Source organism: Zonotrichia leucophrys, chromosome 4, assembly GCF_028769735.1.
Source record: "Zonotrichia leucophrys gambelii isolate GWCS_2022_RI chromosome 4, RI_Zleu_2.0, whole genome shotgun sequence".
NCBI classification, from domain to species: Eukaryota; Metazoa; Chordata; class Aves; order Passeriformes; family Passerellidae; genus Zonotrichia; species Zonotrichia leucophrys.
The window spans coordinates 27329955-27352177 of NC_088173.1; the positions used below are offsets into that span (position 1 = coordinate 27329955).

The following is a 22223-nucleotide window of genomic DNA, read 5'->3' on the forward strand; positions in this document are numbered from 1 at the left end:
AGGAAGGGGCGGAGCCGGGGCGGAAGCGGCTGGCCGGGGTAAGGAAAAGGAGCGGGAGAAAGGGCAGGATAGAGGGGAGGTGGTGATGGCAGCGTCCTGGGAATGGTTTGGCAGCGCTGCTTGGGCACTGAGAGCAGCTGGGAGCAGAGCCTTTAGCGAGCGGGGCTGCGAGGGAGCCCTGGTTCGATGGTGTCGCCCTCAGCCGGGCTCAGGCGTGTGGAGCCGTCCGGAGTCCCGGCTCCGTCCCGCGGAGTCCCGGCTCTATCCCCCGTGTCCCGTCCGCGTCTGGCTCTCTAGAGCCGTCCCCAGCTTCCACTTCATTCCTAGAACCGCCTGAAGCTCGGCTCCGAGTCTCTTCTGTGTTTCCCTCTTCTGTGCAGGAGTGGCCCTGAACGCATCCAGTAAATGGATCGTCTTGGATAGAAATATAACTCTAGGCTCTCCAGTTATGTGCCTTAAAGCACAAATAATGCTGTGCACCAAGTTAAATATTTGGCGCGTTTTGAAATGGCATTATATGAAACATTTCTCAAATGCTAACGCCCCTGCTTGACAAAAGTTTCGTTTTACTGTATAGTAATCAACCAATTAATAGGATCTTTTTCAGGGACTAAAAGGAAGAGGATGTTTATGTAGTTAGTTATTTGTCTTTAATTTTTTAATGGGAAAGGGTTGTCTTTAAAGCGGTGGTTTTCTTTATCACGTTGTTAACAGGGCAGCTGAGTGAAACTTATTTAACTGTTGTTTAGTGCATGTTGAAAAGGAAAGAAAATGGTAAGGAACAGTACTGCTAGTGAAAGTTACACTTACATAATATTTATAATTTTTAAGTAGGTGTCTTTTATATACCAAAGGTAGGCAACATTATTTATCTTTGTTTTTTAAGTTTTTATGTAAATCCTGTATTGATCATTGCTTTTCATTTTCCCTCTTTCAAACAGTGGCTACTGTAAATACAGCCAATAGAATAAAAATCCATTTCTTCTCGCAGAATTTATGGTCTAATTAGAGAAAAAAGTTCTGGGAAAAAATACTGTGAGCAAATAGTGCAATGTCTTATTAGGTTTGGTTAGTTCTGTATTGCACATTTCATTTTATTGTGTATGCCTGCATCTGCTTTTGTCTCAGTAAGCTGCCAAGGGATTAATAAACACATTTAATGGATGGGTAGTAGTTTTGTGAAAAGACTTAAGTGAGAATGGACAACCAGGTAAGCTGTTAAGTCTTTGAACTGAAAATCTGTTCATGAATCCACAAGGAATATAGACTCTGCAGAGCCCAGCCAGTGCAGAAAAGCACCTGTATTGGAAACAAAAAATATAGGAAGTGACTTTATAATGTCAGTGCTTAGAGACAAAATGTTGGGAGGAATTCTTGGAAGTAAAATATGGGAGAGGGGTGGGGTGTGGCAGTGTAAGGATGTGCAGCTCAGTTGAAGTGAAGATTCAAAAAGGCCTTTCTTCTCACAGGAAACCATGAGGAAACAGAGGTAAAGTCACTCATAGACAGAACTCCTGGGCATATTATTTTAGTTTCTCTTCTGTGAGAGATTTGAGAATAAAATTAGCCTGACTGTAATTTTCATTGTCATAGGCTGACCTTAAAAAACCCCAAAATCTCACAGCCAACCAAACAAGGAAGAATGTCCACATTTTTGGCTTGCCCTAGACGGACTTCCACTGAACTATAAATTGTCTTTGTGGTTTTGCTTTTTCATATGTGTAACAGGAACACAGGAAATTTCCACCTTGCAAGGGTCTTTGAGAGGAAAGTCTGTGAGATGTTCAGTTCACTGGTGTGGTGGAGGGACGTAGAATTTTTTGCAAAAACTAACAATTCCGATAAATCCATAATGACCAATGTAGCAAATTGGAGTCATTATGGAAGCCCAGTTTGTTAAAATTACTTGTAAGAAGATTTTAAAAATAAATGCTAAGAATGGATGATTAATAGATGGAAACTATAGAATAATATACTGTGGAAATAGAAACCTTGTCAGAGTTTACCAAAATATTTAGCAGTTTTGCATAGCATGAAAATTACCAAAATAGCTGATTGAATCCAGGAACATCAACTAGAAGAAAAAATTGAGTGAGGAATGAATGTGTATGTCTGAGTGGTTTGTGTGCCCAGCAAAAGATAGACTTGTGAGCTCTTTGAGTTCACATGGAGAACAAAAATATTAACCCAAATGCATATAAGAGTACCTTTTAGTATTGAAAGAGATACCGTAGTCGAGAATTGGAGTTTAAATGCTACAAGCTATGGGTGTGGCTATGGTGGCAGTAACTCTTCTTGATTTACCTCTCTGGCAGTGCCTTCAGTGGATGATTTCTACCACAGAGGTGTACTTAGGATATAGAGTCTGTCTCAACTTCCATGGTGTCAAGATTTACCCAAATAAAATATCTTGTGATAAAGTAGGTATGGCATTGTGTACTGGCCTGTTCTTTGTGTGGCAGTGTATTAATTAAAGAAAAGCAACAGTACTCGTAGCAGAGCCACTGTTCTTGTCATTTAATGGTTTAAAAATGTGTCACTGTAACAGACATTAGTATTCTTAATGTCAGGTGGACTTGATTTTATTCTTCCACTCCCTTTTTGGTCAATTTGTTTTGGTCCTGTGGTAGGTAATACAAAGTAGTAAGTGTGATGTACACATCTACATGAAAAAAAAATTGAATAATCAAGATGTTTCAAATTAAAACTTTATTTTAAAATACTTGCATTTGTAAAAATGCAAGCAATTGTAATTGTGCAAAGACTTTATTAATCTAGACAGTAATGTGAAAGAGTGATGCTGTTCCAGTGTCACTCGTGCTTTATGTATATGTATATAATACCCTATTCTGGCCTCTCAGCCACAATTAAATTTCTCTTCCTCGCTGCTCTGTGTCACTTGTGCTAAGAGGGCCATCTAGTGTCTGTGGCTTTTCAGTGCCACCTGTCATCTCTCAGGTAATAGGCAATTCTGCTGAGTGATGGAGCAGAAAAATTACTGCTTCAGTGCCTTATGTTAAACTCCTATGGAATACTTAGTAGGAAAAATGTAGCTTTCATCCCACTTTAAGGAAAATTAATTTGAGTTTTTAATATACTGAGAAGATACTTCAGCTCTGCTACTGATGAATTGGACTGCTTTAAAGTAGTTGTGTGTTTGAGGTGTTCATGTAGTATCATGGGATGAATGTTTATTTGCTTATGAGTCCTTCAGTCATTATCTCACCCAACTCTAGATTAATTTTTAATACAGAAACCAACATTATTTCCCATGGCCTAAACACCTGCTATAAATGGCTTTTAACAGTTACAAAAAGACAGATGGTTGTATTGGGGAACTGACTGTTGTGGATATGTGCTCAGGAACTTTTTTTAATAATGCGTGGTTAGTATTGTGGGAGGTTTTAATGTACAAAAAAAGGAAGCCTTGATCTAAAATGTTTATGCACTTGAAAATTAAGCATTTTCTTTAGGTTTTGTTTGATGTCAGAAATATGCTCAAATGTAAAAATATTTACAGAGGTAATTTTCCTATCCACGATCTTGTGTGTGAAGAGACAGTGTAGATGTGAAATCATTCTTTTCTCTCAGAAAGGGCCTTCCAGTTATTCAGGCTGGATGCCTTTTGTAGTGACTTATGCTAAAATCAGTTGTAGCAGATAATGGAAGAACCAGTGATTTAAATTTTTTTTTATTTTGTATTCTTTTATGGATGTCATACTCTGATTTCTATTTCAGGAACTTCATCTCAGGAAGAAGATGAAAGATAATGTCGCTGAAGAACATTTATATTTGGCTTTTTCTCATCAGTACAGAGATAGTATCTTCCCTCTTCATACATCTATCTCACTGTTTTTGCTGTCCTACTGTGACTGCAAACTATTTAAAGTTTTCTTAGTGCCGACTGGTGAAGATGCGGGTGATCAGTGTGTGACAAAAAACCTCGCTGGGGACCTTGAGGTGCACTTAATCTCCAGGTGTCAGCTTCCAGTGGTTGTGCAGAGCTGCAGTTTGCCTGCTGTTGTCGTGAAAGATGACAAATTCTGCCGAGCTGGGCTTTCTGTGGTCTTAAGACATATAATACAGAAAACATTCGAGGCAGATCCATCTAGAAAGGAGGTTTTGGAACTCTTGGGCTTTAAGAAGACCTGCTTAAAAGCCTGTGCTGAAGTGAGTGTGTCTCTCTCTTAGATACATTGATTGGTTTTTTAATAAGCATTAAATGCTCTGAAGTAGACTCTTAATATTGATGTCAAGTAAAATATTTTTATTTTATTTAGTAAGATATTAATTTGCTTAAAAAATGCAATTTCCTCTATGGAGAAGTACCTGTATTTTGGCACAAAGATGAAAAATAATAATTTTGAAGATACTACCTTTTAGCAGCACAAAAAGAACCCTAATGTTAAAAAGTAGGTCAGATCTTTGTTTCATGTCTAGCAGTATAAGTGAGTTATAAAATTTGAAGTAAAGTAAGAAAAACCTAATTTCTTGCTGATTATGATTTCAAGAACACTATATATAGTTTCCCTTCACTGTCAAGGTGGCTTTTGTTTAGCTTATCCTCACCAGGTTGTCCAGTGGCTTTTCAGCAGAGTGGCTACCTGGCCAGGTGGTCAGTCCCTAGCCTGTACCATTCCAGGGGATAAATCCCTCCTAGGTGTGGGATATTCTGAGTTTCACATCAGTTCCTCTCAGCTCATTCTCTAGTCTGTGCAGGGTCATGTGAATAGCAGCTCTACCTTGGAGTTTGTTGGGAATTTGTTGTCTGCTCTTCTCAATTGCCTGTCATCCTTGATGGGAGTGTATTCCATCTCCCCCCTCCAGGTAAAGATGATGAAATGGGATAGGCCTCAGCATAGACCCTTAAAGATTTCCACTCCCAACTGGCCTTCAGGTAGAGTGTGAGCTGTTAACCAGCACTGCCCTTTGAGTTGAGATGTCAGTCCATTTATCACACAGCAGTTTGCTCATCTGGCAGCTCATCCATCCAGCCTTGCCTTCCTCACGCCTCTCAGGAGGCAGAACTCCACCCTGGCATGATTGCTGTTTCCATGGTTGCCATTGATCACCATGCCACAGCTTTGTTTCTTATGAGTGACACAGCCCCCCTAATTTTATGTCAATAATAAGGAAATAAAAATATGCTCTACTGGATAACCATTCTGTTATATATAAGATTTAGTTTCCTAACTCAGCTGTTGTAATACAGAAATATCTGAGTTTCTAAGATTAACAAAGAATGTATTTGCAGCTGGAATTCCTTTGCTTGAAGTGATTAAGTAACCAAAGTAACCCTAGATTTTGTTTCTCTTTCTGTAGAGTCATTAATTATGTAAATGTATTTGACAGGTTAGCCAGTGGACCAGGCTCTGTGAGATCAGCATACCTCTGGCTGTGGAAAGATTTTTGACAGCCTCTCCTGAGCACTGCCAGGCTATTCCTCCTGACATTTTACTGCTGGAAAGGAAGCTTGGAGAACCTGTCCGAGTACATAATGATGACAAAATTCGAAGGCAGAAACTTCAACAGCAGAAGGCAGGTGCCAAGGCTGCAGTGCCCGTGCTTGGTGAAGAATCCACAGAGGAATTAAAACCAGGAGAAGTCCATGAACAACCACCCTCAAGTTTGGAACTGAGTGTAGCTTTCTCCAAACTACTTGCCCAGGAAGCACCAGATGCCATCAACAGGGAGGCCCCTCACATCAGGAGGACAAAAACCTCTGACCTTCCTCTCCTAGACCATGTTTTTGCAGAAGGGCTTTATTTTACTGTGGCAGATCTAGTGCTTTTGCCATGCATCCATCAGTTCTTGGTAAGCTGACAAATTCTGCAAATATCAATTAGTCTACATGTATGTTTTCTAAGAACCTAAAAGTTGTAAAATATGTTAATTTAAACATATTGTGGTGTTTCCAAAGTGACCTTAACCCAAAATCAAAGATTTGTCTTGTTTTTGTACAAACACAAAAACCAGGAATTGGTGAGGTCACTTAAGTTGCTTCTAGACACAGAGCATACCAATGGTTAGTGAACTCTGTTAAGTGTTAAAATATTATTTTGGCACCAATAATTTAAAAATACTAGTACAGATGACTTGAGCTCAACTTAAAAACTACTTCTACAGTGGGAAAAAGCTTCTGTGGCAAGACTATGCAAGAGTCTTGCTCAGCACAATCTGTGTATTTAGTTTTATGGGGATAGATGCATAGGAGAGGTTTAAGGAAATTACAGCTATGTCTTTATTTCCCATCACAGTAAAATGTTAGAATGAGTTTGCCTCCTACAGTTCTATTCCTGCAATTACTCTATGGGATTTACAGCTAAGCTGCTGTCTATTCCAGGAACAATTGCATTTTGATTTTGCAAGTTGGTTTGCCAAATTTCCCTTATGGTGTTTGGAAACAAATGGAATTCCCGGGGAAGATGCTGTTAGTCAGATTGAGGATGACAGTCTCGGAAATAAAGATAATGACTATCAAATATCAATAATGTGACAAATGTCCACTTTATAACTTCTTTAACCATTATTATCATCCTCAGTGGATTTCTGTATGATGATAGCAATATGCTGCCTTTGAATTGAGAGGATGACTTATTTTACAGAAATTCCTCCTAATTCACATCTGCTTTGTTTTGCAAATCACATAATTGGAGGTGAACAGCAACTTCTGTATGGATGACACTAAACAAAAGTATTAAGACAAAATGCTTTCTTACTATTTAAAAAACTTTAATGTATTTCAGCTTTTGTTTTTCCAAGACCTTTTTAAATAAGAGCATAACTTTTTAGAGGAATATTTGATTTACTGGTGCTAGGCATGAGAAGATTTTTGCATCAGATGCTTAATTCATTTTAGCAACGCAGTTGGGATCTTTCTATGAATGTTCTGTGAGCAGCCGAGAATTTTGTATTTATTGACTTTTTATATGTTGCCCTTGAGCCCTTAGTGTTCTGCAGCTCATGAACTAGGTATTTTACAATACCCTTGTGTTACCTGACACCAAGGATTGCCCTGAAAACCTGGCTTTCAGTTTAGTTTTTACCTAATTTACAAGAGCTCCGGGATAATGTTTGTTTATTTCTGTTCTCTGGTAAATGATCATTTTCTAAGCAATTATACCTTGATGCCTACAGTTGTGATCAAAATTGAAAAACGTGCATCTGAAAGCTTCTTGCAGGCCATGAGTTGAAACTGTTCTTGTTGATGGAAGTCCCAGAGTTCAATACAGAGTTCTGTATTCAAGTGTTATTTGTCACTTGTATAGCTGGACTTCCTGGATTGTGTTTAAAAAAATCACCATAGTGTCAGTTCCACTTTGAATTAAGGGTGTGAATACTAATGAAGTCTCAAGTGAGTATGTGTCTCGAAAATATCATCCTATAAATATGAGGAGACCTGCCTAGCTGATTGTAATTATAATTACCAAAAGTAGGATAATGAAGCTGAAGGGTTGTTTTTCATTACCTCATTTCAATGCTGTTATCATTCTGAGGTTACCTTTGTTATGCCTTCTATTAGTTGTAACTGTTGAAAATTAATAGAAGTATAACAAAAGCTCAGATCTTCATTTGGGAAAAACACTATTCACTTTTTAAAATACAATTTAGAACACTTGATAACAAGTGTAACAGTGCCTCTTAGAATTGCTTTCCAAAAGGCTTTGTCCTTAACTGAATTAATGTGGTTTTGCCCGTGTTACTATTAGGTTATTAAATTAGATACTAAAGTTGCACAGTTCATCCTTTTGCTCCTTTAGCTATTGCTAATTACTTGTGATTACCCTAAGCATATTATAAACACAGCATGCAGGAGAGTTGGAAATTTAGTGTAATTTCAAGTTTTCTTTACCAATTTCTATTTCCATTCTTTGGACAGCTGTGGGGAAGAATGTTGGTTTTGCGTGGCCTTTCCTGCCTGTTCCTGTAATTGTGTTTTTTAATTTTCTGTTTAAAGCAGGTACAGCACCACAGAATAGTTGAAGTTGGAATAATTGAGGTTGGAAGTCACATCTGGAGCTCATCTTGTCTAAGTACCCTGCTCAGAGCAGGGTCAGCTAGAGTCAGTTGCTCAGGATCATGTCCAGTTGTATTTTGAGTGTCTCTAAGGAGACTTCACAACCTCTCCTGTAAGAGGATGATCTCCATTGTTCTAGAACATTTGGGAATCTAAACAAAAGTTATTTAATGTCATCAAATGCATCCTTTTTAAAAGTAGCTGGACTTCATGTTAAAAAGTGATTTGGGTATATTTTTATAAAATGTGTGCAACATATTCTTACTTAGGAAATGTTTTAATTTCATTTTTATACAAAAAATGCTAGTTTCTATTGGAGGCCACATTACTGCTTTGGAGTTTTTTGTCTGACAACTAACAAAAACTAATTGTTCCTATGTTGGGAAGTAGCCCATATTTAAGAGTATAATTTATATGGATTTTTCCTATTACTGACTGAAATTATGATTAAAGTTGGTCATGTAAACCTTTTCATCCTATTAAGCAAATGAGAACTGCAGGTAAAGTCTAAATGGTCAGCTGGCAGTTCCACCTGGAGCTCTGAACCAGCTGATTTTTGTATTGTCATCATGCTCTGAGTGCTTGTGCTCAGCATGGAGCTGAGTTCACTCCTGTAGTTTGTGCCTTTTGGTGGCTTGTAGTAAGAAATTTGCAGTAGCCACTAACTTTATCATGTTATTATTTTAGGTTTCCAGCAAGAAACAAGGCAAAAATCTGGTAAACTTGCCACTGATATCCAGTTGGTATCGAAGGGTTCAAGAAGTGCCTGGGGTAAAGAAAGCTGCTGGCAAATGCAACATGGAGCTTCTCCAGCTTCCAGAGTTGGTGTCTGCTCCTGAGGAGCAGCTGCAGGACTCTGCTCCAGTTCCTGATGAGTTAGAAGAGGATCATGAAGACAGTCATTTTATAGGTGGTCCAAGGCCAACCATGACTAAGTTAATGGTAATTTAAGCTTTTTAATGAATTATTTTTATAGCCACATTTGCTTGATTTGGATTAGGTAGAATTTATTAGAATTGTATGAGATAATTTTGATAGCCTTGAGCAGTTTAATGCCCTTTGTTTGTCTGAAATCTGATATGCATTGACTTAGAAGTGATTCTACTTTTTTTTCTTCTCTTCTGATATTTGATTCATTCAGGAATTGGGCAAAGATAGGACTGCTGGAACCCTATCAATAATTCTGAATAATCAAAGTAACTTTTTTGTTTGAATTGCAATTTTGTATTTTTCTTTCAAAGATATTTACATAAAGAATGACAAAAAACTCTTGCTTTTATGTTTGAGTTTATTATCCAACCTTTTCAATTGGGTTGGGGTTTTTTTTAACATCTGGGAACCCTAATGAGTTTTGTTAAAGAAAGCTGTCCATCATATTCCATAATTCAATATTTTTTGCATAGAAGCTGACAGCATTTCCTAAAAAAACTTAGGAGAGTTTTTTTGTGAGATTGAGGGAAGTACATAATTTGAATGTTGTATAAAGTAGAGTCATCTGCATGTTGAGTGTCACTTAAACTGACAGTGTTGCAGTTTGATCTGGTGCTGTTAAATTTAGTGAGAATTTTGATACCGTCTTAAGTGGGTAAAGGGTCTTAACTTATGTTTTTCCTTCTTTCGTGTAGGAAAATGGAATTGAAGCAAAGTTTTCTCCTCATCCATGCCCCAGCTGGACCCTAGATTGGACCAGTCTTCCATCTGCAGTCAGTCCTGGGGAAGGTGAGAGTTTGTGTCTGTGTGTGTATTTAACAGGGTCTTCTTCTGGTGAAGCTATTTAACTGTTTTGTAAGAAAATATGCCAGTTTTCAGTATGTTTCAGAGCTAAGACAGGTAAGCAATTTCAAATCTGTATTAAAACTCAGTCTGTTTGTGACACATGGTGATATAACCTCCCTCAGGTCATCAGCAGCTGAGGAGCAAACTGGGAGCAAAATATTGGCCTTGATTTCAGTCAGCAGTTGACACAACCCAAAATTCCTAACCAAGCTCAGTGCTTGGTTGTGTTTAGTTTTCTGTGGAAGTAAAGGTATCCATAGATACCTTCCATAGGAGTAGAGTTACTGTGGTTTTTAGTATGTACAGATGGTAAAAAGAGGTTAGCAGGTCAGAAGAAAAGTGTATATAAAAGTGTAGGTGGTGACAATGTGAGACAGAAGGAAAATCAGATACATAGTGTGATTATTTCCCTGTACTGATGTATGTCATCAAAGGAAATGTTTTCATTTTTTCCCTAGCAAGGCAGAAGCTGAAAATTTTGGGAAGAGGGGCTTGTTGAAATAAGACTGTTGAATGGATATACTGTGCAACTGCTGAGGTTTGGAAAAGAGGAGATTATATTTAATTTGTGACCAACAAAGAAGTGCAACATCTTTTCTGTGGTTTTATTAGGCAGCATTTAAAAGGGGGTTTTATTCCTTTTTGGAACTTCAGTCAGTCATGGAGTTTTTGTTTGTGTTCCTGGTCCTGTGTGTGTGAATGGGTTCATTGTCTTCAGGTTCATTTCCTACTTGCTGCAAAGGCTTTCTGAGTATTAAGATCAGTTTGGCTGGATATGATTAGAGGTCCTTCCTTTAGGCTAATCCAAAGCACATTAAAGGGATGGGGAAAGTGTGTGGATGTGGGGTTGGATGGTGATAACCCTTTCTGCTGCTGCTTTATTACTCTGAGGATATATGGAGATTGAAGCTTTTGGTACTGTTAGATTTTTTCATCAAACATTGTGTTCACCTGTGAAACAAAAAAAGACATTTTTTAAAAGAGGATTTTTTTTTCTTTAAAACAGCTTTTTCTTAATTAACTTTTCTTATCCAACTGTGCAATTCAAGAATGAGAGGTAACTGACCTACAGTCTTACAAAGCCTTATGACTTTTCTCATGAGTTGAAATACTTGTTAAGCAGGAAGTCAAAGAACTTAAAAGAAGTGCTTTATTTGTGGTATTTCATTTGAAATGAGCCATCATTGCAGTAACAGTATGCATGAGATGGTATTTACTTACAGAGTAAAAGAATGTTTACATCTGTAGTTTAGAAACATCTTTTAAATTTAAGTACCTTTGAATAACACAGGCTAGGATGGTAACACAGAGCATGGTGTTCCAGTTCTGTGGAATTAACTGATGCTTTGGTTAAACAGTCTCTCACACAACAATCCTGAAGGATCACTATTAGCTTCAGCTTCCAGCACTGTTATTAAGTAAAGGGTACTTTATTGTAGTGTGGCCTCTCAACAGAGAAAAGAAAATTTTGAAAATTTTCTAACCCTCATCATAAGCAAAATTAGTTTTAATGAAAGGAACAGCACTTAATGATGTAATTGTCTTCTAACCAATATAAAAGTCTGTGACTTAGTGTCCATGTTAAAGTTGTTTGTAATTGCTCATAGAACTGAATAATATAATAATTGTGGAATAAATGGTGTATTAGATGCAGAGCTATTTGATTTGAAATGGTCAAAATTGATTCAGTATATCCAGGTTGTTTCTGGGATTTTTTTGTGAGGCTAGGTCACTCTTATTTTTGTTCTGCTTTTTGTACTGGTATTACCTTTTGAATATTTTGACTTGAAAGATGGTTTCTGAGTTGAGAATACATTATGCTTAAAAATCAAAGATGGTTTAGGGAATCTGATGTTTTATGAAAACTTTGTTAATCAAGATATGCAAATTGTGTATTTTATTTAGAAAGTTAAAAGCAACTGTATTTTTAAAATTAAATCCAGACAGTCATTTATTCTGTAAAACAAAAAGAGTTTAAAGAGACACTTTAAAGTTCTCTATTTCCCTTTCAAGCCTGTCAGAACTCTTTGAAAGACTTTGAAGATTTTTTTAATAGTGTTTTAGTGTCTTTCAGTGACTCAGGCATCCTGAAGCAGGAACTCATCCTTCTTCTTCAGCTGATCTTTCCATATCAGAGAGCTCTTTGCCTGCAAGCCACATGGGTGTAACAATCCAAGGGAAATTCAACTGAAGCTGCTTCTCATTAACTTCTCCTGAAGTTACAGTTTTGCTGCATTCATTTAAATAAGTTTAAACCACATTTGTGTGTGCATTATATTTTGCAGTTCAAGATTTGGAAAACCTATCATGGTAATACAGCCAGGTTGCTTCACATTCTTGATATATACTTGAGAAGTAAATAATTTTCAGTAACAAAGAGAAAGCAAAAATACTCATTTTTATAATATAGGTAATACTGGTATATCTTCTTTTACTGGCTTGCCTTAAAAAGAGTATTCTTGCAAAACTTTGTATTTCATATTTGACTTCTTAGGATCTTTTGAATGTTCAGAGATAAATAACATTGTGTAGTTGGCCTGTGGAGAATTTTCATGGAAGTTTGTATGCAATTACTAATTTTTAGACAAAAAATTCTTCAGGTTTGACTGGAAATAATAACTTAGGCACATCACCAAACCAGATAACTCATGGATGACAATGTACACTGTTCCTACTGTTACTGTACTCTTTCTCCCTTTTTCTTTTGTGATTGTCTTGAGCTACCAAGTAAAACAAGGGAAAGGAATTAATTATTTTATATTTTTATGATGCCTATTTGGAGAGAGGGGGCAAAGCTATTTTACATGTTAAATTAGTATGTAGTAATGATTTTTAGGCACAATGATTTACTAAAATGAATAGTCTTTGAAAACATAGCTAGTTTCCATGCCTCAAGAAATCAATGCATATGCATTATAAGGAATATAAGTTCAATATATTTATGTTTGCTTGAAGTCTGTTGCATTTTCTTAAGTGATGTTTTGATCTAGATGACAAGCTACAGCCTGTGAAATATTCAAAGTCTGCAAGGAAGAAACAACAGTTGCTAGTGTATCTTATTAAAAATCATACTGGAAAGAAAGATTCCAAGTTCTAACAGCTGCATTTTGATTCAGTTGAGGACACATTCTCCTTGGTGTTTGGCCTGCTCTGTAAAATCCTGTTGTGATGGGTGATTGATGGACTTTCATGTAGCTGACAGTCATACTGGAAGGTGTCACCTTTGTTTCAGTGCCTTGCTCTGTGGAGTAAGTGTAAGTCCTCAGATAATTACTGAAGCTTTGATGCTTCATATTGAATATCTCCTACAAGAAAGTTCAGGTTTTGATGAGGTCTAATTGCTGGAGGTATGATTTTTTCAGTTCACTAGTCCTTGTTAATTGGGTGTTTATTAGGCTCTGGAGAGCTTTATTTTGTAGAGTACTGTACATAAACTTCAATGTAGGCTTTTTGAATCCTGTTGTGGTTTGTGTTTGTTTACTGAGCATACTAAAGAATTAAAATTAAATACTGCAGTGTGGCAGTTGAAATGTTTTACAGATTTATGGCTTGAGCAATGAAGACAATTCATAATGATTTGGTTTTGTAAATTCACAGTTGTTTTGGTTCTGATGGTTGAAGCATGTTCTTGATTAATCCACAATTAACTTTGACACAATGTCTGCACTTCACAGTCAGTGGCCTAAACTGACTTTACCTGTGTGGAATTAGAGTGTGTTCTGCCCTATATAGAAAAATAAGTTTTATTTGTTAGACTGTGAGGTATTTCTCTCTTTCGTCTCTGAAGTTGTTAGACATGTGGAAACATAAACTCCAAAAACATTAACTCATAGGTGCCTAGCAGATATTTTTTTAACAAGTCTCTTAAATTAATTTTTCATATTTAATCAGAAATCTTTAATAAATGTTAAGTAGCCTGCTAATTAACTCTGCCCTTTGTTTTATTTAAACTATTTGGTCTTTCTTTTACTCCTGATATAATTGTAGTAGAGTTTTCTAGTTTCCTTCTCCCTTTTATATTTCTGTATTCCTTATTCGTGGGATCACAGAGCCCCAAAGTTACATTATTCATCTCTTAAACCAGAAGTTTAGAGGTTACATTTGTACTAAGTACTCCACAGCATGGAGAAGCAGGTCATTTTTTGTGGAAGCTTACTGTTGAGGGGTGAAGGAATGCTGACCCATTCTAGCAGTTATGGTGTGGAACAATGTCCAGCATATTACGATGCTGCATATTAATATGATTCAAAAAGACAATTTCTTTTGAACATGGCTCAAAATCATCATCAGAGGTATTTTTGGGGAATAGAAATGTAGAAATTAATATCCTTTAATGGTCAATAAGGTGTACTTCAGAGTGATGTGGTGCTACAGTGTGTCACTTTGTAGAGAAGGGGGTGATGACATATTTATTTTATTTGTATTAATTAGGAAGATTTAGGAGGAGACTTTTCTGTCTCCAAATATTCTAGATATGCTATTGGATAAAATGTTAAATTGTTGTTGACATTACTCTTCATAATATTTTTCCAGAATATACTAATATCTTAGTATTTGCAGTTACTGTAAAATTTAAATTGGTTTTCTGTAGCACCAGTCTTGACTTTAAAAGGGATATTTGATCTGCTTCAGTGTTCTGGTATTTTTTGCTGTAAAATGTCTTCACTGCTTATTTGAAGATTGTTCTATATGTTTTGTCTTTAGACTTCAATCCCAGTTACATCAATGATGGGGGTGTACAGCTTGTGTCCTTCAGCTCTTTTGTGTCACGCCATATCCCAGAGTGTGGGGATTCATCATCCACAAGGATTTAAACTTATAGGGATTTTACCCGTTTTTGCAGTATTTTTGTGGGTCACTTAGGCTGCTGTTCTCTGCACATTGTAACTGAGGGACAGCTGGGTTTTAACATGGCTGTTCTGTGTTTCCTCTGCAAAGCCTAAGCTGTCCTTTCAGGCAGAGGCATCAGGAGACCTTTGGTACCCCTGCAACAGCACTTTGGCTTTTCTGCTTTCTTCAAGGTGTAATGTTTAGCTGTGCAACCTGTCTTTCAAGAGCAGAATCAGAGTATGATTCACTAAGCTCTGTGTGTGAACTTCTGGAGCTTAAAATCTTCACAAACCACAGGAGGGCAGCACAATCTCTTTGGATATGGAGCTGTGCCCTGGACTAAGGAGTCATCTTGGAGAAAGATGCTTTTTATGTGGCAGTTTTCAGCTCAGTAATCTCTAGTCCCAAAATACGGGACCACCTTTTGTAAAAGGTGGCATAAAACAATTTTTCCCCTCCTTGAATTAGAGTTGGTAATTTAACAGTTGACTCATTCATTTTGCTGGATTACACCTGAAAGCAATAATTGCTGTATAAACACATAGCAGAGTAACAACTTCTGCCTTGAAAGTTTTCAAGTCTGAGAAAAGAAGTAACAGCTGAGCAGGGAGTGAAGGAGAAGGAAAGTTGATCAGCTCAACTTCTGCTGGAGTTTTATGTTCTTTGGGGAAAAGGAGTAATTCTGGGAAGGTATTTCTAAGGAAATGAGGAGCTTAATGAAAATTTCTGGAAATTTTTTTCTGGCTTACAAGTGACAACATACAGATATTTATGCAAGAGATTTATTGTTTTTAATTGGTCAATAAATACTGCAATAGTTCAAGAGCCAATGTTTTGGAATTAAAAAACATGGTAGCATTGTAGGCTAGGTTGTGGCTGGAATTCAAAGAAAAGGAAGATAACTTATTGAATATGTTAGAAAAAAAATAGACAAATGAAAGGATGTAAAGGAACTAACCAGTAACTCACTAATTTTTTATTTTGTAGCAACACTCTGAGCACATGAAAATATGTGACTATCCTCATTAGGATGGGAGGAAAGTAGAAATGGAAGTCAGAAGGAAAGAAAAGTCAGAATGTGAAGAGCTGCATGGCCTAAACTTTGCACAGGAGCAAAATGTTGAAAATGAGCCCAGAAACAAAGCAAAAAAAGATTCTCTCTCTTAATTGAACCTCTTATGAATTCTCTTCCTGATATAATCTTGCTTTCAGAAATAAAAGCACTGGGAAATTACACAGAGGATAAGATCATATTGACTAAGTGTGAGAAGGAAGGTATAGTCTCTGTGCTTATGCACAGAAAAGGTTACAACCTAGAAATCAAATGAAACTGAGCCCAAGTGTGTCTCCATATCTTTCTCAGTGACAAAATAGTGCAAGGACTTCAAAAGAATTTAAATTATGTTCTCACTCAAGTTTTTTGACACTCATATTTTGTTCTGGGGCTAAGTCCTTTAAAAACATTATTTGTTGTTTCTTTGGGGGGAAAGTAGGACTTGCTGGCAGTTGAAATATTTAATAGATTATTTAATTCTCTTTTTTTTGGTAATGATCTTTGGAGAACCCATTAGATTATTTGTAGATTATTGGTGAATAGATAATTCAAACTGTGTTCTTAATTTGCAATTTTGATTTTACCTGATTATTGAAACTCTATTAATCTCTCGTACTTAGTATTTAATATCCTTAAGTAGTTATTTCTAAGGCTACTTGTAGTTTCCAGAGTCTGTGGTTGCCCAGATTTTATGTGCATTCATAAATTATCATAGTAAATAAAATGGAGTTTTATTTTGTGGTTATTAAAGTAAACAGTTTCCTGCAGAAATGTAGGCAAGCATGTTTTGAACAACTTATTTTCTAATGTCACAATTTTCTATGTTGCAAGTATAGAACAAGTACAGAAGAGTACATCAGAATCATTACCATGGTATTGTCAAGTTTTGTGCAGCATTAGTGGATTTCTGGAAGCTCCTCACTGACATTTTATAAGGAGTTGATGAATCACAGGAAGGATATTTTATCCCATAAGCTACACCTTGAACACTGTGTTTGTGCCCAAAGGTGAGCACTGTGTGAGGGGCTGCATTCACCTTCTTCCCTCCCCCAGGCTGGCTGTGTTGCAGAGCTGAGGTACGGAATTCATTTCCAAACCATAAATCAGCTGTGACAAAGTGTGAGTTAAGGAGGAATTTTTCTGTCTCTTGGAGTTGCTTATGGATTCCATCTGCACTTTCATTGGTTTTGGATATTCGTGTTAAGAGCCATGAATGCATTATTTGATTTGGATGTAGTTTTACATTGGATAAGGTCATGAGTTTGATTTTGGCTTTTCCTGAAGGCAACTTTTTGTGCACAGTTGTTCATTTAAAGTTCTAATCAGCAATTTCGAGGAAGTCGGTACTGCTGTGTTTAAGAAAAAAACCCCAAACCTCATAGTGTTAAGAAACACTATAAAATTACTTTGAATGATTCATAATCTGTTCTGAGTAGTTTGATTCTTTCAAAAATTTTAATTACACAAAGGAAAGGCCAGACTACTGTATGCTTAGTGTTTTATTGAAGGTGGTATTAATTATTTTGTACTCTAAATGCCTCTTCTCCAGATGGTTTGGAAATGCTTCTGAAAAGTTAATTTTTGGCTCATGTCTCTTGTCAGATTTCTGGCATCTTACCATAGCAATATCAAAAGGAGCTCACATCCTTGAGAAACTTTTAAAGCATTGAAGAGTAAAGGCAAGTAGGAAGTTCATCTTTTTGTAGAATTATTTTCTAAGTGCAAGAGAATAATCTCAACATTAAAATGAGTCAAACCTAATCCAAAGCAATAAAATTTATCCCCTCCCAGTGCTGAATATTGGTCTAAGCGTCCAGAGATAATGGAGAGAGATATGGTGCCTGTGTTTCAGCTTGGGCTCTAAAAGTTTTGCAGGTCTGTCTGGAGTTGTTGGTCTTTGTGTTGGTGTTTGAATGGCTCATGTAAGTAATGTCAGTAGACCAGTTGAGGTATCATCAATGTAGTCATTCCATCAGCACACTTTCCCTGGCATTTTCTGATGTATCTGATTGGTGAGGGACTCTTAAATCTGCTTAAATGCTCTTGAATATCCCACTTGCAGATTTCCATGTGTTCTTGTGGCTTTAGTGACAAGAATTAAGAAACAAAAGAACATCCTCTCACCTCAATGTTTAAGGTACTTCTGAGTGCTTCCATGAAACTCAACTGGACAAACTTTTTATCTTGTGGTTGCATTGCCTGTTTTCTGCAGAATTTCATTTGTTAGGAACCAGAGTATGTTGGACAAAAGTAAAAATGGGCTCTGAAACTCTGCTGTTTTTTACAAACACTCCTTGCTGTCCTAAACTTTGTACCTGATATCTTAAGACTGCACTGAACATCAGCTCAGGTGGTAAATGGTTCTAGGCTAGATACATAATTTTCAAGGCCTCCTATGGAAACTGGTTTTCCTTCTCTGCCCTTCATAGCTTGAGACAGGGAGAAATGTGGATGCACGTCATGGACTGCCATGAGCTAGCATTTCGCATCCTGGATGGGGTCACGAGTTTAGGCACAAGTTCAGGGGGATTTAATTAACCAGTGTCTTTAGCAAACAAGACAGTGCTTTTACTTGCACAATATTTGCTAGTTTTGTGCAAGAAATAAGTCAGTTTGTAGATATAATATCTTGAATCATGCCTAATACTTCTATTACAAAACTGTAAGTAAGTATTGTGAAAAGTCTTGTAACCAGGAGGTTTATTTTTTTTGTATGTAACTTTTAGAATCAAAGGTTAAGAAAGGATGTTTACTCTTGAACAGCTTCTGAATTTATTCTTGTAGCTAATTTGGTTCTTTACCCATCAAGTATAGCTTTTCTATGTGTGCTATTGCTGAATATTGAGGAATATGATTATGAAAGCCAACATAAATGGATATATAGCTATCTTTCAAAATTGTTAGTATTCTATAATGTATTTTTTTGAGCACAGTTTATTACTTGACAACTTTTGTGAAGCACTGCCATTATTTCTTCAGTATGCTCTCATCATTTTTGAAAGCCTGAAAATGATTTCTTCATTAAAATAATCTGCTTCTCTAAAAACAAAACGAACCCCCAAAAACCCAACCTGAACTGAGACAAAACACTTCTTAATCCTCTATTTTATGCTACTCAAAAACATCTGCCAAATGGATTGCTTTCCAACTTATGTGCAGCACGGATTTGACATTCCTCTGCTTGCGCTTGTTACCGGGTGCTTTGGCCCACTTGTGATCTCACTTGATGGATATTGGCATTATAAGCTCTCTGTTACTTAGTTGGATGATATTAGGTAAGGCAAAATGCAGAAAATAAGTCATACCTTCAGTCAAGCTTTCTTGACATTTTGGATCTTAACTGTTTTGTAAACCCAGGTTAGTTTGTTCTTGTTTGTATTACCCAATTCCCTTTTGTTTGGTTTTTTGGGTTTTTTTTGGTTTTTTTTTCTTTCTTGTGATTAATACATGCATTTTGCACCTCTGTATGTTTTTAACTGTGCCATGAAGATCATGGTCACAGCTGATTCCCACTTGCAGGGAGCAAGTAGAACATATGGCAGAGATTATCAATGTTGAACTCCTATTTGAGCCACAAGGTCAGAAATTTCATGTAGAGATCACGTTGGTAGGTTGTTGCAATGACAAGCAGTGGGGCTGAAAATCACAGGAATAACTTTCTGCAGAGCATTTGAGTTGCTTGTAAATTGCACTTTCCTGGGTTTGTGTCACGTTGAAAACATGCTGGTTTAGGTGGACACACTTGTTCATGATTGTGCTGTTGGAAAGATTAGCAGATTTTGTGGTATATTTTTTTCCTGAAAGTCCTGCAAGGATAAATGAATCTTGAATAATTAGGTAGTATCTCATATCTAGTTCATATCTAGACTCTTTATGAAGAGCTTTCTTTGAATAAGTTGTTGATAATTTTAATAAATATGGAAATAGCTGCTTAGAAACTGTCTGTTTCTTAAGCTCGCTAAACAGATATAAGGAAACTTCTTTCTGATTTTGTTTTTATTTAGTAAATTTAATTTCTGCAATGGCTTGTAGAGCTTACTCTTCCTCACTGCAACCATATGTGTACTTTGTTTCAGAGTAGAAATAGTCCTGCTGAGGTAATGTAAAAATGGAGCCACAAGAGCTTCAGTAGAATCATAACTTTTAAATTTTGTTATTCATTAAGATGACTCAGATTTGCTACTGTGAAGTATATACAATACCAAAGAAATGAGCATTAAGACTAGTTATTTCTTTTGTATCAGAACTATGATACATAGGTGACTGCTGCCTACTGCAGGAATTTTATAGTTAATTTAATTTTGTTGTGTGTCAGAGAGAGACAGAGCACAATCCTCAACTAATTCTTCTGAATTATTTTCAGTACTAATTAATTAATTAAAAGAAAAACCCCAGCACTGTAATATTTTAGTTATTAACTCAATACAGCTTCTTGGAGAATTCAAATCTGATAGAATGTAGTCTGTTGTCCATTTGTAAGACATCCAGTGGCTGCTGCATGAGTAAAATTAGAAGCATACTTTGTTATTATATTTTTTTGTATAAAGCTGCAGTACAAGAGAAGAAATGGGCTTTGCAGACTTTGATTTATCAAAGGATCTCGAATTCCTTTGTACTTAAGGGGGGAATTGAATGGAAAACCATTGATTCTCTTCCATTCTCAAATTTCAATGCCTGTAGACTATCTTGCATAGGTACACAATGGAGGTTGTGATTACTATTACTATCAGATTTTCATGGCTTTTTGAATTAAAAATGCCTCTTAAAATTGCTGAATACACTGTTAAGGATACTTCTGTAGTCCCATACAGTCTTTTTCCTCCATTGCAATAAACACTTTTCCATGTAATTGCAATATAATTTTTATTATAGGTATGCTTATTCTGACTTTGGATCTTCTCAGCTTCGTTTACTCCAGAAGTGGTTTAATGTAAGTAAAATAATCCCATCGAAGTGCCTCAAAATAATTGCACTCTTAGAGCAGAAACACCCATTTTAAGGATTTTATTTGTAAAACACTATTGATTTGACTGATGAACCTTCTCACTGTGGGTTAGCCTTTGCGCTGTGCTGCATTAGTTACTGTCAGAACAGTTTTGTCCCTTCGGCTTGAGGAGAATTTGCGCACAGCATCCATACCCCATTGGCTTACTGTTCTCCAAATGCTTCCCCTGCTCTCTGGGTAAAGAAGGGCTGGAGCATCTGCAGAACATCTGTCTCAGAGCTCCCAGCAGGAGTGTGGGTGTCCCTGCTCTCAAAGGTGGGGTCCATGCGAAGGTGAAGGATCCCTGTGTTTCTCAGTTCCTTTCACCTACTTAGGGGAGCTTTTATTTCCTTGAGACCAGTTTCACTGGGATCTTTCCTTCTCCATTCCCTGCACAGCTGTAAGTCCAGAGAAAGAATGCTGGCTGGTTGTGTGTACATTTTATGTACAGTGGGATGCAGTAGGAATCTTGCAGAGTCTTCTGTGTGGAGTTTGTCAGTAGGAAGGCTTAGGACAGTGGGGTAACAGAACATGCAAACTATTAACTCCATTCTGGAGGTGACTATTGCTGTCTGAGCTTGATATGCATTTGCTTGAGCCCACTTTGTGTGTGTACATGTGACAGGCCAAATTTGTTCAAATATACCAGATAATCCTTACAGTACAGAGGTTTTATTTTCCTCTTTATGTAGTGATTTTAGAATGTCCTCATTTTTAAATGATGCAAAGCTTTCCTATAGTCATTTATCAGAAATATATGCTTATATATATTAGAACAGATTTTATGTTTAAGAACAGCTAGCAGAGGCAGTGCCTAGCAGATGCACTTCTGAGACATTTCTTCAAAAGATGCTGCTATAAAGTCTACAAACTATTAATTTATTTCGATGCTAGACATCCCCTCTTACAGTTTATTAGATGATGTTGGGGTTTGTAGCTGCAGATACTTGGTGACCTATCAGATCAATTTCTGCATCAACATTAAAAAATGATGACAGAGTAAATGTGTCTGCATGACCTCCAGTACCACAGCTCTATCCACATTTGGTGGTGGTGAAGGAAAAGGAGTTCTGAGATGGTTTTTGCACTAGGAGGGCAGTAGGGCCTCTGGAGGTCTTACCCAAAAAAACATTGCTGGGATGACTTTTTGTGCTGGGCGTTTTTGTTTGTTTTCCAGCTTTTGGCTCCTTTGACATTATACTGGCGCATAAAGTTTGTGTCAAAGCTCATTTGCTACACAACAAGCTACAAATAATTATCTGTTGTTTGAATATCTTAGGTTTATAAGTCTATGTTTAGTTGTATTTTTTCATTAAGGCAGATGTTTCATGAACATGACTTCTGGCAGTTAGTGGGAGATATATTTTCTTTTTAAGTTTCTGAAGGCAGATATTTCTTTAGTCTGAGTCTTTGTTTAGTTGACAGAGGTGATTAATTTCTATTGGAAAAGAGTTCATAATTTTTCATTTCTGTTGGCTTCAATTTACAGAAATTCAACAAGCTGTTTGAATTCACTTAGGTTCATGCTGCACAGTTTTTCAGTCTCCATCCCCTCAAAACTG

General features: G+C 36.8%; 1 protein-coding gene across 3 annotated transcripts in view; it reads left to right on the forward strand.

The window, feature by feature from the left end:
• Window positions 1-5: 5 nt before the first annotated feature.
• GSTCD (glutathione S-transferase C-terminal domain containing) overlaps window positions 6-22223 on the forward strand; it is a 47111-nt gene continuing 24893 nt past the window's right edge. Inside the window, exons 1-5 of one of the 3 annotated variants that reach the window (XM_064710915.1) lie at window positions 6-38; window positions 3739-4170; window positions 5353-5814; window positions 8705-8959; window positions 9643-9736. In XM_064710915.1, coding sequence (XP_064566985.1) covers window positions 3760-4170; window positions 5353-5814; window positions 8705-8959; window positions 9643-9736 — 1222 coding nt within the window. In that variant the 5' untranslated portion in view covers window positions 6-38; window positions 3739-3759. Of the gene's footprint in view, window positions 39-2345; window positions 2425-3738; window positions 4171-5352; window positions 5815-8704; window positions 8960-9642; window positions 9737-22223 lie in introns of those variants that run through there. The other 2 variants (XM_064710916.1, XM_064710917.1) reach the window with 2 other exon arrangements.